The 17,976-nt window shown below is 37.1% G+C and overlaps 1 protein-coding gene across 3 annotated transcripts in view; it reads left to right on the forward strand.

Annotated features, from left to right (window-relative positions):
• TMEM67 (transmembrane protein 67) overlaps nucleotides 1-7,443 on the forward strand; it is a 32,717-nt gene extending 25,274 nt beyond the window's left edge. For 2 of the 3 annotated variants that reach the window (XM_063299484.1, XM_063299487.1), the window contains exons 23-28: nucleotides 353-469; nucleotides 2,234-2,350; nucleotides 3,278-3,382; nucleotides 3,918-4,020; nucleotides 5,655-5,797; nucleotides 6,958-7,443. In XM_063299484.1, coding sequence (XP_063155554.1) covers nucleotides 353-469; nucleotides 2,234-2,350; nucleotides 3,278-3,382; nucleotides 3,918-4,020; nucleotides 5,655-5,797; nucleotides 6,958-7,038 — 666 coding nt within the window. In that variant the 3' untranslated portion in view covers nucleotides 7,039-7,443. The remainder of the gene's footprint in view (nucleotides 1-352; nucleotides 470-2,233; nucleotides 2,351-3,277; nucleotides 3,383-3,917; nucleotides 4,021-5,654; nucleotides 5,798-6,957) is intronic. The other variant, XM_063299486.1, reaches the window with a different exon arrangement.
• Nucleotides 7,444-17,976: the final 10,533 nt, after the last annotated feature.

Genomic DNA, 17,976 nt, shown 5'->3' on the forward strand with positions numbered 1-17,976 from the left:
GGTTTTCACATTTCTTCTTATTTTAATGCCCTGTGTGGTGGCATTTGAATATTTAACAAAGCTCATCCCATCTGGGTATAGTTGTTACTAAGTTTGAGTCGCATTCCAGTCTCCCTGACCTTACCCTGATAGCCTTGTGCTGGGAAGGGTCTCATGACCACACATATAATTTCGTAGAAGCTTCACAAATAAACTGTGTCTTGGCTTCCAATTATACAGTTGCTTACTATGTGTAGCATAAGACTGATGACTAAAAAGTAATAAATTTGCAAAATACAGTAGTGGGCAAAATTGTGCTTGTTGTTTTCTGAATCCATATTAAAAGCTCCATTTTACTTTTCTCCCATTGCAGATTTCAGTTTTTCTATTGTCAGATAGATGTTTTGGATATTACATTCATGGGAGATCTGTGCACGGCCACTCAGATACAAATATGGAAGAGATGAATATGAACCTAAAGAGGGAAGCAGTAAGTAAAAAACCTCAAAACTGGAAATCTAAAATGGTTTCACTCTATCAATTTTGATTCTTTAAGGAAACCACTACAACCTTAATGAAGTTCATTTCATTCATTAATACCCAGTTAACAGTTATCTCTCTTCCTACTTTCCCTGCATTTGATCTTCCAGAATAACCAAGTTCTGTCATAGCTTATGAAATTCACCAGAAGGAGACAAGATCAGAAGTATCTTTCACATGGACTTAACACTGCAATGAAGAGTATTTAACTGGCAGAGGTTTTGAGTTTCTACTAATACAGCAAAGCAATCCATTGTCTCTTCCAAAGCAATTTTTAATTGGTTTTTAATTGTTTTAATCTTTTTTAATGTTTGTATTGCTTTACAGTTGGTTTATGGTTGCTTTATTTTTTGGCTTTTTCGCTATTGTTCACATTTTATTTTTAAGTCATCCAGAGTCACAAATGTGAAATGGGCGGCTATATAAATTGAATGAATGAATGAATGAATAAATAAATAAATAAATATTCTTTTCTGAGGCCAACTGTTTTCTGATACAAAATCCAGCCAAAAGCTTTCCTGTGGAAGCTCATTCTAAAAACCTTTTGCTAATTCATAACTTCTGTATTTAGGGTCTCCTGCCAGGGGCATCTGCAATGATGGTCCCTGGCAGGAGACCCTAAATGGGTCTCCTGCCCATTTAGGGTCTCCTGCCAGGAGGCGCAATCAGGCGGTATGAAGCTTCACCCCTTTTTTTGCATGCAGTGCATACTAAAAAAAAGAAAGGCTTCACTGACAAGGTTGTGCCTGCCATTTTAAAGCCTGCAACTGTCACTGCGGACAACCCTGTGTCCTGCTTCCCATTTTCTCAGGCACTTTTTTATTTGAACTGGACAGATAGCTTCAGCAGAGATCTAACATTGTTGACTGTTCTATTGCCACTGTCTCTCAGAATCTTTGCCACTTTTACGTCTGCCAAGCCACAGTTTATAGGAGAGTTTTAAAATGATAATTAGTTGTGGAATTTACATTTTAAATTCTCCTCTGTCGTGTATACTGATAGGAAAACCTAAATTACTATGGCTTGTGAGAGTATGCTAATGAGTTTTGGTCACAGAGAGAGGGGCATCTGCAGGGCAGTGTTTAAAAAGTCAGGATGGCAGCCAAAAATGCACACTCAACCCCCACCCCTTTTTTCTCTGCTTTGTAATGTGTATAAAGGGACAGAGGTTTAAACAGTGCAGTTGTGGCTGCCATCTTGACCTTTTTGACCCTGACCCCCATATATGTTCCTGCAGAAAGACTATTTTCAACTGAACCATTAAGCATAACAATACTATCTTTCATCACTTTTTGTGGGGTGGCTATTTTTACCATTATATAACATGTAAACAGTATTTTAGATCAGAATTCTAGATTCTCCATAGTTCTGAAAGGTAGCACATATTGTACATACTCAGCTGTGACAGGAATAATATGAGGCTCCTGAAAAATCCAGATGGCAGCAAAGAGAAAATTCTTCATTCCCATCTAGTGGTCATCCAGATTTTTCACAGTTTAGGTCTGATCACCCTATATCAGTGTTGTTCGACCTTGGAAACTTTAAGATGTGTGGACTTCAACTTCCAGAATTTGCTGTCTAGGGAATTCTGGGAGTTGGAGTCCACACATTTTAAAGTTGCTAAGGTAGAGAAACACTGCCGTATATAATAAAGCATTGAGTTCAGTCTTTGTACACGTTGTTTCATCAATTCTATTTTGTGTCATTTCCTCAGGAAAATCTCTGTAGCCAAAGAGGTTTGTTACCAAATACAGATGGCCAGACATTTCAGATTTCCATTTCAAGCAAGATGAGGCAGCAGTACGACAAGATTCATGAAACATTGACAAGGGTATATGTCTTATTGTAGTAAGATTGTTTGCTATCAAATATTTGAAATACATTTTTTGCAGGAAAAAATAGGCTCCAATTCTTCCTAAAGTGTGGTATTTACCACAATTAACTTTTCTCATTTTTTTGTATCCCTGTATAGCCAATGTATCTTCATTCTCCTGCCTGTGTGTTTTATAGATGGATCACTCTCCATTCTTGTTCCTACAGTTTGAATGGAGTTTACCATTTTACATTTGTATGTTAAGGTCCTTTTGGATAGTAGTATTAGTGAAGATTGTACTCTTTTAAGTGACAATGTTACAGAAGTCTGATACTCCAAAACTGAGATTATTCACACAAACTGAGGGATTGTCTTTAAAAAAAATAATCTTAACTGGAATTAAGATTTATTATTATTATTATTATTATTGCCTTCAAGTCAGTGTTGACTCCTGGTGACTGCCTAGACTAGTCCCTGAAGTTTTTTTGGCAAGATTTCAGAAGTGGCTTGCCATTGCCTTCTTCCTAGGGCTCAGAGAGAGAGAGTAACTGGCCCAAGGTCCCCCAGCTAGCTTTGAGCGTAAGGTGGGACTAGAATTCATGGTCTCCTGGTTTCTAGCCTGTATCTTAACCACTACACCAAACCAGCTCTCCTACTTTAAGAATAGACTTCCTATATTTTCAGCTGTTTGGATCTATGAACATTGTACTGCGTAGGAGAACCTTTGCATATTTTAATGCAATGAGTTTGGGCTGCTATAAGCATGTTAGAATTTAGACCAGTTGTAAATGGTATTGCCTTGAGGGACTACTCAAAATATTTAATTGCAGGCCTTGAATATTAAGTATGGAGATTTCACAATAATGTCACATGATGGTTATGTCAGAACAGGCCCTCAACTATGCATGCTTCAAATTAATTTTTATTCTTTCATTTTCCTTTCAGAAACATGGTCCCGTTAGGCTTCTGAATTCTTCTGCGACCACATTTGAGCAAAGCACAAAAGCATACCACACTATGAATAAATTTCTAAGCTCATTTATTGATCATGTATGTATTATAATTAACAGATTATAATTATAATTAACAGATAAAATATTGATTTTCATATATGATTTGTGATTTGGCTTTTTTAGCTTTTGTTTCACATGAGTCTCTTGATTTCTTCTTAGACTGTAATATATTTGTGTTCCAGAGGTGGTTCATTGTTGTTCATTTAATATCACAGCAATTCCCCCATTTTAGATGCTTTTTAATATAATTTGTTCATAGTATTTTCAGTTATGATACCCATGACAGGGTGTTACCTGTTCTGAGATCAACATTCTGCTAGCAGATGGGGGCATTATTATTTTTTAAAAAGTTTTTTGAGTCAACAGACTTTGGCCTGACCTTTGTTATTCTTGTTGTTCTTTTATATTATCATCATCATCTACATGATTATTTTGTACTTTTTCTTCTGTTTTGCTTAGTTTGCAACCATCACCTTATGAACACATAATCTTTTGCTGTTCTTTTTAAAGCAGTTTCATAATGCAGTTTCTTTTGTTTTCTTCTGAGTTGTTGTATTTTCCCTTTTAAATAGGTTCATAAGGAAATGGATTACATCATAAAGGACAAATTGTTGTTAGAACGAATTCTTGGAATGGAGTTCATGGAACCAATAGAAAAGAGCATCTTTTACAATGGTATTGCCAATGTAGATTTCAGATGTTTAATTTATGAAGGCACAGGAATCTTAGCAAATTATATAAATTCACAATCTTTTTTTTTCTTGTACAACCTTTAATATTTCAGAAATATCCCAGATTTAGACTACATGACATATAGCTTGTATTTGCCATTTTCTATATACATATATTTATGGAAATTAAATCTGTCAGCAGTTATATACATCGAGTTGTAAGGAAATGGCCATCTTTGTATATCAGGGTAAGCCAGGCTCTGCTGACTTAATTGCCCTCGCTTTATTGCTTCCTCAAAACTGATGTAGCTTCATTAATGTTGCTTCTGTTACATCTTCTGTTTACAATTTACAGAATTCAGAATTCTCAACAGCTGTTCCTTAAAACTGGGCATACATTTCACACCCTTTTTTCTCTTTTAACATGATGTCAAGACTTTTAACAATTAAAGAGGAACAATTCTATCCTGTAGTATTTGTTCAGACAAAAATTAGTTAAATTCTGAGTTTTGAGCTTTGTAGTGCACTCCATCTGACAGGTACAACCAAGACATTTGCCAGACAGAAATTTGCCAGGCAAGCTTCACTACGTGAGTTGCAGCAGCTAAAACTGATCCAAGATTCTAACTACATTGTAAGTTAGCCTTAATGCAGCTATCTAAATAAGTCCCGAAGATACTAACTTGCAAAACGGTTACAGCCTATTAAGGTAGGGATCCTCCACCTCTACAAACAACATGTAGATAAAAGCTGTTGACCTTTTTAAAATGCTGGTTAAAACTTTTTAAAATGCTGGTTAAAACCTATTCTTTTTACCAAAGGAACAGGCACAGATGAAATGAAGTGGTGCATCTTTCATCTGCCACTTTGCTTCCTTTCAATGCTAATTGTGTGAAAAGGGAGTTCCCTTCAGCATTAGCACAGAAATCAAGCAGGTTCCATTTCTATCCATACTGGCAGAAGATTAAAAGAGTGATCACTTTTTCATTCTCAAGGGTCTTGAAATTAGTTTGGTCACTAATAGTGAATAATCCATTGTTCGATACAATTTAACTTTTACAAAAAGGATGGTCAAGTCAGGCTTGACTCCTAGCAACATGCAGTTTTTGTGGCAACAGTGTGTAAGTGGTTTGCCATTGTCTTCTTCCAGGATCTCTTTTCAGCCTCCTGATATATCTTGCAGCTCTGATATTTCCTAATGGTCTCCCATCCAAGTTCTAGACAGCAACTTAGTCTATAAAACTTTAGAAATCAAGTGCTTCTAGTTAAATTTTCAATAGTATTTTGCTTTTGAGAAGGGCTTTGAAACTGTATTATGCTCTAGTAAAATTGCAGTTACATTAAACGCATTACGTTGGTTGCAGCATAGATATAACTTGATCAGTGCATTAATCAGAAAAGGACTATATTACTACTTTTCTCAAATCCGTACACATATTTCGTGTTTCCTTTGGCATTGCCTGTTCTTTGTATTTTTTATCAATTCTCTAGTACAGCAAATTGGCTATGGATTATGAGAAATGGAACCTAGTTGGAAAAACATTCTAGTGTTAGCTCTTATTTTATAAAATAAACTTTACCTGGTTTTTTAATCCAAGTTATTCAGCAGATTTTTTAAAAATGTGTTTGTTTTTGCAGATGAAGGTCATTCTTTCAGTGATATTCTTTATTATGGCAATGAAACTACCCTTCTCATCTTTGATATGCTGTTTTTTGCCATTGTGGATATGGCTACCCAAAGTTTTGTTTTAGCAGCTGTTCTTACCTATGTACAACAAGAGGTAAACCTCACAGTTAGAATAACATGGAGAGTGCCTTAGAATTGCATTCCGTCATTTATTTGCAACTTGTAGTCATCCTGTGTGAAATATACATTATTAAGATTATTAATATCCATAAATTGCTAGATGCTATGTATACAAATTAAAAATAATTCATCTTTCACAGTTTAAAGGGAAAAGGCAAAACACAGTGGAATGGAAAGCAAAAGGGACTATTGAGCATCAGTTTGGTGATCCCATGAAAATAGTGTTTTAAAGACTTAATATGCTAGACTTTTTCCCAGGTTCTTTTATCCCTCCAAAGAAATACAATACAATTACATCTGGCCCAGGCAACCACTAATGCTAACAATAGCATATTGTTATTTCATGAACTGCTTTTACTATTAAGCAAATTTAATCTGGTGTGACATTTTCAGGAAGTACTCTGAATTTAGCAGATAGTACAGAATCATCTGGTAAACCCCCATTTACTAGTAAAACCTGCACTGTTCAAACAGCAAAGTCATGTGGTTGCATTCATTTGCTTGGTTGTTAGGATACCTTTAATTTCTAAAGCAATTAAAACTTGCTACTCTCTGAAAGCCTGAAATAGCATATTTAAGATTGGTCACTGTAAATTGAGAGATATATCCTATAAAGTGACTGATCTTAAAGCTAAGACTTTGGTTTTGATGTATTTCTTAGAACTCCAAAGTAATATGATAACACATTAGATAGATGTGGATGTCCCCCTTTTTCTCACACACTGCAAGATTAACTTGTCATGATCAAGATCTAGCTATAAGCAGGCTTGGTACAGACAATATGAATAATTTTGGCTATTGAGAGCAAGCTGTTAAATGGTTTGCTGTTCCTTTTTCAAAAGGGAAGTCATTCTGTTGGCTGTGCATAACAACTGGAGATGCACTGCTTGGAAAAGCGGCTTGCTTTAGGTTCACTATTTGGATAATGAAAAAAAATTACATCCTGCATACTGAATGGCTAATGTTGAATTTTGCTTAATGTTGTTCGATCATACTTTACAAATCTAAGACAATAACCTATACGAAATTAAAGAGTATCTAAGTTAGCAGAACAGCCTATGGACATTTGTTGCTACACAAATAATATTTAGTTGAATTTGTGCCATATCATTTGAAGCTGGTTTGTGTTTTTAGATTTTCAGGTTTATTCGTAATACAGTTGGACAGAAGAATTTAGCATCCAAGACATTAGTGGATGAACGATTCCTTATATAAATGGAAAAAAAAGTTCTTTATTGGACACTAATGTTGCTGTGGATAAAGTTGTACAAAAGAAGAATCTATTTGCAGTATTATTTAAATATTAATGTATACTATTTTTGTTATGTGGCAAACTGGAAAATCTGTTTTTGTATGAATTAAATACTTTGGTACTTATAATAGCTCATAATGAATTGCATACCTTAGAGCATTGATAAAATATGATAAGATTCTGTTGTTGAAATTCATGCATTAATATTGTAAATTATACAAAAACTCATACGTGTTACTGTAATGTTTCTCAGTCTTGGCTATGTTGAACGTATTTGCATGTGGTTTAAAATAACCTTTATGGGTTTATAATCCTGCAGTCTTATGAAGTAGCTGATTTAGAATATGTAAGTATTTTAATACTGTTTTTAATGTTTTTGTAATTTTGGAAATTTCTGTAAACTTCTTTACAATTTTACTATGTAAAATGGTATATTAAAAAGTATTTAAAATAAAGGAACTGGAGAGTTTTGGCAGAAAATACTTGAAGAGAACCGGTCTAAAGAGTGCAAGAGCTACTAAACGTAATTAATTATTTTCACTGAGTTTAAGGACTACTTAACATGTAGTAAATTTAGGAGTATATTGGGTAAATTACATTCCCACTAAATCTAAACAAGAGGGTTGGGAGCAATTCCTAAAAGTTTCAGGTTTTGGTAACTTCAAGAACAGATAGCAGTAATTGTTTTTTGCTTTATTAATTAAGTACAAATGCCCACAGCATCATTAAAGGATCGACCCAATCACAAAATTAGTAAGCATAAAAACTTGGAAAAGGGGAAAAGCTACAGTCTCCCTGGTTCTGATAAACAACTATGATCGTATTGTATCCTGCTTTGCTTTATACGTCAACAAAAGATTCTGGAACTTGGGTACTTTTGCTGGTAGTTTTGCTGATCTAAATAAAGGCATGCAGGGTTTAGCCTTCCACTAAAGTAACAAATGCTGACAGATGAAAAAATATACTGATCTGATTAAACAAAGCAGATATGGAAGCAAACAAGCTTCTACTGCCTGAGTCAGTAACAAGTGACCAGTCCTATAGAGTGGCCTGGTCACTCAACCAAATCAGCATGTCGCAGTTAGACACGCCCATAACTAGCCTTGTGCAATGAAGAAATTGCATATTGATGGCTGCCATATATCACTGAGCATAATTTGAGCCAATCTTACGAGAGGGAAATTTTTCTCCCTTTTGTACTATAGAATTTATTAAGAGCACTGAAAGAACCAAGTATTCCTTTGTGTGTGCGCGCGCGCGGGGGGGTGCGCGTGCACATGCATGTGGCCCTTCAAGTTGGTTTTTGACTCCTGGCAACTGGCTGGACTGCCCTGCAGTTTTCTTGGAAAGGTTTTTCAGAAGTGGTTTGTCATTGTCTCCTGCCTACGGCTGAGAGAGAGTGACTGGCCCAAGGTCACCCAGTGTAATGGTATGTGGGAATGACCTTGGGAGATAGGGCAACGAGACGCCAGTCAATCTTTCTCAGACCTTGGAAGAAGATCGGCCCATGTAGTCACCAGGAGTCAGGATTAACCTGAAGGACCATAACAACAAGCTTCTTACATACTATAAGAGATGTTGAAAATAGTTACTTTAAACAAACAATGAACAAGGCCATGGATAAAATAATGTCATAAGTCAGAGTGTATGGTATATGTCAGATCTGAAAATAAGCATTACTTGGGTCAATTCTTTTGTTTCCATTTATTTTTCCCTATCTTAATATTCCTTTTCCAAAAAAAATCTTAAATAAAAATAAATATGAGAATAGTAAGCACTGCAATATTATTAAATAACATTGGGAATATTGGTTCTCCAATTCTTCAAATGGTAGGCAATTTTTTAAAGAAGGTATCAAGACTAAGGTACGCTGAGGGCAGGGAGGAAGATGTGAGACATAGCACTGTTAGCATTTGTTCAAGGACAGAAATGCAACCTGTAGGAGAGTTTCCCCAAACTTCCAGGAGAATGTATAGAGTGGGTCTTAGAGTAAGACAGATCTCATACAATAGTGAGATAGAACTGGTCCAAGGTGATTCTGACAATCATTGTCTATCAAGGAAGTTGCCTGAAGATTGCAGCTATACCTCCAAGCACTCTTCAAGATCAATGCCCACCTAAAGCACAGTGCAGTTCTCTTGAGCTACACTGCCACAACCCTCCCATTGATTTCAAGATGAGTGTTCAAACCTTTTATTACGGCATCAGTAAGAGATTGAATGTGATTAACTCTGCGGAGATAGTTTTCATGAAAGAACAGAAAATAAATGGCAGGTTGCTTGTATAAGCTTTCAATTTTTTTGCCCAGATTCTTTCAAATATCCACCTTTTAAACAAAAATCCTAGCCCCCATTTTCAGCCCAAGGCAGGGATCAACTGTCAGCTTTCCCCAACATCCTAAATCACCTCCCTCATCTCAGCTTTCGCATCTCCTTAACATTCTTTCCATCTAAGTCATTCATTCTAAAGCTGATGGAAATCCATGTTCTGGGGGGGAGGGGGAGTGTGAACAAAATTTGTTATCAGACACTGATTTTAAAAGCATTTGCAGTGACCATTGTCACGTGAGTATCTGTGTGCATCTGAACAAAACAAAACACCTTGCCTCACTCTGCAGCAGGTGGACCAAAAGAGGAGGAAAGCCCTCAGTGGTAGTTTTATTTTTTTGATTCCAAAGACCATGCTGGAGATGTCCACAGGTTGTGGTCAAAAAGGTAAAAAATGGCAGCCACAATGGTGCAGTTGAAGCTCCACCCATTTTACTGGGTGTTGCACATTAAAACAGGCACAGCTTTGATTGCACTGTCGTGGTCACCATCTTGACTTTTTTGACCACACCCTGTAGACACCCTTGGACCACACCATCCAGACTTAGTTTAATGTACTGTAATGCATAAAGCACAGTGACTGACAAACAATTCAAGAGTATTATTTTGGGCAATGCAATGCTAACCATCCTTATTCAGGGGATTACTCAGTTCAGAATGAGAATTTCTACAGTAAGGCTCTAATGTTAATCATTATGACAAAGCCTGATATCTAATGCAAAAGCATCATTTCCTGACAAAATAATGAAAGAAAGAAAATTGAATTGGGTGGTGCTAATTCTATCCATGGTTCTTTTAAAGAAGGTGATTGCACGTGACATTAAGAAATCCTATAAAGAATACAGCAATTATAGTCAAGGAAGCAATAGGACCACCTGCAGCTTTGGGAGCTCAACACAGATTGGTTGATGGATGCAAGTTTTATCGGGCCTCAACATTGTTTTAAATGTTTTTTGTTTTGTTTTATTTATACTGTGTTTTTGATTCTTGTTCACTACCCAGAGTTTCTTCTGGTAGATGAACAGCTGTATAGATTAAATAAACAAATACATGTTCAGTCCTCTTTCATGTGCTTGACTTAGTAAAGCATGGAAACTAATATACCATTTTATAGAATTTATTTGAATACAATGCTTACAAAGCAAATCATGCTTGGAGTTTTGGGATTAAATTGCCCTATTTTGTTGACTTATTTTTATAGGAAGTTTGGGTCAGTACTGGCGACCATTGTTTTGTTTTGTTGTAGGGGGGCGTATATTGAGTTCAAATTTTTAAAAAGTAATTGATCCAGGCCATTCTGAAAATGATACATTTTGACTGCAGTAAAATAAAAGATCTCCTGAGGAGCAAATAGCTTCACAACTTTTATCTTTTTTATATTCAGAGCAAGGTCACAATGACCCACTTTTTCCTTGGCTTCCTTTTATCTGAAATGCTCTTTTGAATCAGTAATATACTTTGGAATATTAAGCAACCTTTATTTATAGCCATTTCTCAAATGATCCCTGCAATATCCTGCTTGCTTAAACTTAGTTGTCTGGACATAGGAATGTAAATAAGATAATGTGAAATTTGCTTAACAGATTGTTAAGCATTTGGAATTTTAAGTGTCTTTTCTGTTCATGATTAATATAGAAATAGCAGAGAGGGGCTCAAAACTCATGTGTCCTGATAACTTTTAATAAAATGGGTAACTGCTATTTGGACTGATACACAACTCACCAAATTGCCTTCTAACTAGCTTAATTACCTGTGTACTCTTCGTCATATGTTATACTGATAAAAAGTCATTGCAATGCAAAGAACTGATGTACGTTCAAAAAGGCCCTGGTTTCAATTCAGGGAATCTCAGCCTAGAAGAATCATGTAGGAGATGTGAAGGAAACTGTACTTAAAATCATGAAAAGCTCCATCAGAAACAAGAGGTAGAACATGATAGAGAAACTGTCAGGTTATGAAGGCAATGAGTATTCTGTAGGTATAAAAGCTGGGAAGGAAAATAGGACAGCTGAAACAAGAAGTGGGACTCCCACAGAATGCTGAGAAATCATTTTTAAGTATCTTTCCTTTCCCCCATTCCTTCTCCAGCCAAACTGGTGTAGGCTAAGAACATTCTTTGGCACAGTGCTGCCATATTTGCTATAAATTGTGTTAGCTGGAAACAGCTTGCAAGGACAAACTTTCAGCTAGTTCAGTCTGCTAGTCTGCTTGGGCAGAGCTAGCCCAAAACTTTTTGCTGCTTCTGGAGAAATAAATAGTAGCCCCCCCCCCAACCATTAAAATACCTAGTATCCAAGCCACGACTAACCATGTTAAGTTGGCATCTGAGCCAATACTTACACACATACCTCTTCCTTATGGCAGTTAACATCCTCAACAACAAAATAGTGTAATGGGTCATGCATACCTAGAGTAACCCATGGACAACAGTGAGACTTAATAATTATTATTAACTTCAGTCCCATTAATTTTAGTTGATCTACTCTCACTACAACTAAGTCTGAATCCAGCCTATAATAATAAGAAAAACAACAATAGGTTAATAGCTAGCAATGGGTCTTTTCATGATGTCAAGAGTGGCTGCCAAAGTCAGCCAAACTCACTGTACCTAATGGGAAGGTCGGCTGCATGTCTGGGACTTGAAAGGGAGGGTGAGAATTTGAGTTTGAATATATTCTTACGTTCTCTTACAATTTGAAGCATGAATGCTCTAATCCCAGCTCTTTCCCACTATTTTGTTTTTATCCTACCTGCAATGCAAGAAGCGCAGGGGATGATATGTGGAAATTCATTCCATTTGGTAAGACTGCAAAAATACGGCTATCTGAAAAGCATCCAGCAAGCTTCAGGCCTGAACAGAGACTGAAATGCAGTCCAAGACACCCTAATTCTACCACATGGTTTTATCCAGTCTCTAGGCCACAACAGCTCAGTTGTAAAATATTTTGCTGAACTGTTAATAGTACAATCAATGTTATTAGAAGTTCAGATTCAGATCAGTTCAATTCAGTTCAGTTCAAAACTCACCATTCATGCCTTCCAACTTGAGGGCAGGGATGGCTGGATCACCCTGTTTCACTTGAGTCATTTTCATCTGTGTTGATACATGCTATTCCCTTCCTACATCACTCTAGTTACGTAAAAGTTACATAAAAATGTGGCTTTTAAACATATTTATTATTTAAACATATGCACAAAGAATTGCATGGCAAAATTGGCACAGCATCACAAGAGGTTTTTTTTTTGATCAGGTTTTTTTTTTCCAGATTTTCAGAAACACCAGTTCTTTGAACATCCCCTGAGTCTCTTTAAAAAGTGCCACTTTCTTCTGGATAAATCAACAGAATTTTGTGCAGCCAGCATATCACTTCATAATCTAACTAGATATCTTAATAGTTTAGACTTTGTTACTTCTGGTTTTAAAAAAATAACAGAAGTATTTGCTCTTTCATATTGTAGGTCAATGGAAATGGCTAGTCAGGCAATCTGAAATCTAAAACCAACCATCTTTCTCAGGGTCACTTACCCAGTTCTGGCTGACACTCGGGACAGGACAGGTTTTTAAATAGAATATTCCCATAACCTTTGCAGCACAGCAGCTTTTGGAACCCAGTAGTGTTTCATATTTTAAAAAAACCCTTCACTCTCTCCTTTGTGATCACTACATTAAACTACAGAAGAAAAGGAAGCTTCAGGCTGGGCAGGAGCTTATTACAGGAAAAAGCAGGCCTCAGAGAACCAAGCGCCTGGTATTTCCATTTAAAAAATAGCGTATTTCTACTATATCTGCACAAGTTCCTGAGAATAACACCCTCAACTTTTTCAGTGATCCTATAATTCTGAAATCGGGGCAAGTGTTCCTTAAATTAATTCAGGACTCAGTCACTGTTCTTCAGGGCATGGAATTCGCATTATCTTTTCCTCCAAAACTGAGAGATTTGTATCTGTATTATGTGGGGACCTGGGCAACCTACACTAATTGATCCCTTTTGACTCCAACTCAGTATTCCAACCTCTGCCTGTCTGCAAGCTGCCAAAGATGAAATGAAAACTATGCTTTTTGAAATATCCATTCATTCATACATTACCTAAGCAATACCTATACCATGGTGATACATAATATGACATTTTGAAAGTATCCAATTCTCTGTATTTAAAAAAAGAAACGTTTCAAAGCAACATGACATGGGGAATTGACATGTTACAGATTTTAAATTCAAATGATGCTTCTGACAGCGGTATATACACAAACTATCACAAAGTAGACTATTTCTGTTTATACCAGCAACAAGCAAGCCACGCACACTTCATCATGGGCTCAGAGAAGTTATAATCTTAATAGAAGAAAAATGGTCATATGTGCAGAACTTTAGAAGAAGAAGTAAGTAACTTAGCAAGTTCAATTCCAGCAAAAACACTATCAGCCAGCAGGTAAATTCATTCTGGAACAAAGTAAGGAATTTGAGAGTGCTGAGAGCCAAACAGATAAATTTGTTATATGACTGATCTGATATACTATCCTTCAGCATGAGAGGAAAAAGCATGCTATATGCCAGCAAATTTGGAAAACACAAGAATGGCCATCAGACTGGAAAAAATCAACTTATATCCCCATACCAAAAAAGAGAAACACTAAAGAATGTTCAAACTATCGAACAGTGGCACTCATTTCACATGCCAGTAAAGTAATGCTCAAGATCCTGCAAGGTAGACTTCAGCAGTTCATGGAGCGAGAATTGCCAGATGTACAAGCTGGGTTTAGAAAACGCAGAGGAACTAGAGACCAAATTGCCAATATCCGCTGGATAATGGAAAAAGCCAGGGAGTTTCAGAAAAACATCTATTTCTGTTTTATTGACTATTCTAAAGCCTTTGACTGTGTGGACCATAACAAATTGTGGCAAGTTCTTAGTGGTATGGGGATACCAAGTCATCTTGTCTGCCTCCTGAAGAATCTGTATAACGACCAAGTAGCAACAGTAAGAACAGACCACGGAACAACGGACTGGTTTAAGATTGGGAAAGGAGTACGGCAGGGCTGTATACTCTCACCCTACCTATTCAACTTGTACGCAGAACACATCATGCAACATGCTGGGCTTGAGGAATCCAAGGCTGGAGTTAAAATCTCTGGAAGAAACATTAACAATCTCAGATATGCAGATGATACCACTTTGATGGCTGAAAGTGAAGAGGAACTGAGGAGCCTTATGATGAAGGTGAAAAAAGAAAGTGCAAAAGCTGGTTTGCAGCTAAACCTCAAAAAAACCAAGACTATGGCAACCAGCTTGATTGATAACTGGCAAATAGAGGGAGAAAATATAGAAGCAGTGAAAGACTTTGTATTCCTAGGTGCAAAGATTACTGCAGATGCTGACTGCAGTCAGGAAATCAGAAGATGCTTAATCCTTGGGAGAAGAGCAATGACCAATCTCGATAAAATAGTTAAGAGCAGAGACATCACACTGACAACAAAGGCCCGCATAGTTAAAGCAATGGTGTTCCCTGTAGTAACATATGGCTGCGAGAGCTGGACCATAAGGAAGGCTGAGCGAAGGAAGATCGATGCTTTTGAACTGTGGTGTTGGAGGAAAATTCTGAGAGTGCCTTGGACTGCAAGAAGATCAAACCAGTCCATCCTCCAGGAAATAAAGCCAGACTGCTCACTTGAGGGAATGATATTAAAGGCCAAACTGAAATACTTTGGTCACATAATGAGAAGACAGGACACCCTGGAGAAGATGCTGATGCTAGGGAGAGTGGAAGGCAAAAGGAAGAGGGGCCGACCAAGGGCAAGATGGATGGATGATATTCTAGAGGTGACAGACTCGTCCCTGGGGGAGCTGGGGGTGTTGATGACCGACAGGAAGCTCTGGCGTGGGCTGATCCATGAAGTCACGAAGAGTCGGAAGCGACTAAACGAATAAACAACAAGTTATGTTTGTATATAATTGGAAATAATGACATTTGCCTATTTCTTTTTACGTTTTGACTTTGTTTATAGAAATAAAGTGTATTAATATTAAAAAATAACAAATAAGCTATCCTTTTATGTATTTGTTTAGCACTCTGCCTTTCCATCAAGAAAGATGCTGCATATAGTTCTTCCTGTCCGTCTTATCACCATAACCTTACAAAGAAAGATAAGAAGGAATAATAACCACCTCAGGGTCCCCTGAAACATGACTAATTGCCTGTTGTCAGAAAAATGATGGAGCATTCTTTAGAAATGTGTTACAGTCCCTTTCCCACTGTTTTTCAAAGTTATCTGAGGGCAAAGAACAAGAGTCTTCAACAGATTAAGGACTTTAACTAGAATGTGGCCCTTCAACAAGGCACTCGCTTTCTTTTATTTTAACCACATGTGCCCATATTATTGATCTGGTTGTCCAGAATTTGGATTAATGCAGCTGTTATTCCCCAACAGCTTAAGATAGCCTTCTCAGCCTGGTGCCCTTCAGATGTTTTTTGGACCTTCTAGAAAGATCTAGATATTAAAACTGTGCTACTTTGCTGTGATGGAATGAATTTTTACACTCATGTTTAGTCATTTTTTCCCCCTCTCATAATATACTGATGTGATGGAACCTAATAGCTCCTAGTCAGAGTAATCTCAATGTTCATGTTATACTCGATTATTGATCACTAGGGAGCAGAACACTCCATTCTGTTGCCCTCATGTTCTGCTTCTGAGTTTTCCAGAAGCATTGGATTGGCCTTCACATGGACATCTGCAGGAGGGTGGGCAAGTGATGAGACATGCATCTTGATACCATGACACAAACAATGGGGCTTGCCAGGGGTCAAATGTCACAACACAAATACGGGTAGGGATCTGCAACACGATGTCACCAATGCAATATCTTTATTTATTTGATTTACACCCCATTTTTGCACAACTCAAGGTGCATATATAGTGCTTCCTCATTACTTTCTACGTAACAACCCTTTGAGGTAGATTGGGCTGAAAGAGATGACTGAGCAAGTACACCCAGCCAGATCATTTTCACATCATCATTCCATGCTGCAGATGCCACTGCGTCCTTCTGAAAAACAGTATGAAATGCATAATAGCTTGAGCTAGCCATGTGCTTCTAATGGCCCTGCCCGTTGAGCAAAATAACCAGATGTTGTATTTATCTTACTCTTATATGTAGGAATCTTGTGCTGAATCTTATGTGCAACTTTACTGTATGAATATCTAACTACTGCATTGTCAAATAAATGTTACATTTTTTCTGTTATGAAGACAGTAATCCTAGAAAACTTTGGGCAATAAACAGAGTCAGACCTGGTTAGTGCTTAAACAGAAGATCTCCAGGAAATCTCAGGACTGGAGTCTAGACTGGAAAGTCAAAAAATAATCCCAGAAGGCAACAATAAATTAGTTGTTAAATATACTTGATGTGTCCATTAAGTCTCCCAGAGCTGAATGAAACTTGTTGTTCAGTCGTTAAGTCGTGTCCGACTCTTCGTGACTCCATGGACCATAGCACGCCAGGCCTTCCTGTCCTCCACTGTCTCCCGGAGTTTACTCAAATTCATGTTCATTGCATCGGTGATGCTATCTAACCATCTCATCCTCTGCTGTCCCCTTCTCCTTTTGCCTTCAGTCTTTCCTAGCATCAGGGTCTTTTCCAGTGAGTCCTCTCTTCACATTAGGTGGCCAAAGTATTTGAGCTTCAGCTTCAGTATCGGTCCTTCCAATGAGCAGTCAGGGTTGATTTCCTGTAGGATTGACTGATTTGACCTCCTTGCAATCCAAGGGACTCTTAAGATTCTTCTCCAGCACCACAGTTCGAAAGCATAAATTCTTTGGCACTCAGCCTTCCCTATGGTCCAACTCTCACAGCCATACATTATAGACCCTTTAACCCTCGAGTTAACATTTTCTTCTATATTCTTGTACGGCATCAAGCACAACAGGAAAATGTTATATATAAGTACAGTGACCGTATGTCCTTTATTAAAAAGGACAGTCCTTTATTTCAAAAAACTGTCCTTTAGATTTATTTTTCAAAAACTCACTTTTGTCCTTTATTTGGGTCATTTAACTTTTACTGTACAAATGATACCACTTAATGGACAATCTTTCACGTTCATGTGAAAAATATGGAAATTGAATTTTTTTAAAATTAATCTACATATATTGATTTTAGATCTTTGTATTAGAATGTGTGTTTTTTGTAAGGTTTTTCTTGGTTTTGCTCTTGAATTTTCCTTTGTAAAGCAAAATTATAAACAGAAACAATTAAAATGTTTTATCCTTATGAACCTCTTTCAGATTTGCCCCTTTTTCAGGTTTGTCCTTTATTTTTTTTCCAATAAAATATGCTCACCATATACAGTATATAAGTGAGATGGGCACATTCTGGAATGCTGCTGCTGCTCTGGTTTCCAGCAAGCCTTACCTTCCCTCAAATTCAACCCTTGCTGAACGTGTGATATGGATATGTACTGCAGAAAAGCTGTTAGATTGACTCACTGCATTTGCCGGTACTTATTCTACTGCATCTCTCTCTCCATTGGTCCTACTGCTTCTCCAAATCCCTTTTTTCCCTAAGACAGGGTTTC

Source organism: Candoia aspera, chromosome 3, assembly GCF_035149785.1.
Source record: "Candoia aspera isolate rCanAsp1 chromosome 3, rCanAsp1.hap2, whole genome shotgun sequence".
Taxonomy (NCBI): domain Eukaryota; kingdom Metazoa; phylum Chordata; class Lepidosauria; order Squamata; family Boidae; genus Candoia; species Candoia aspera.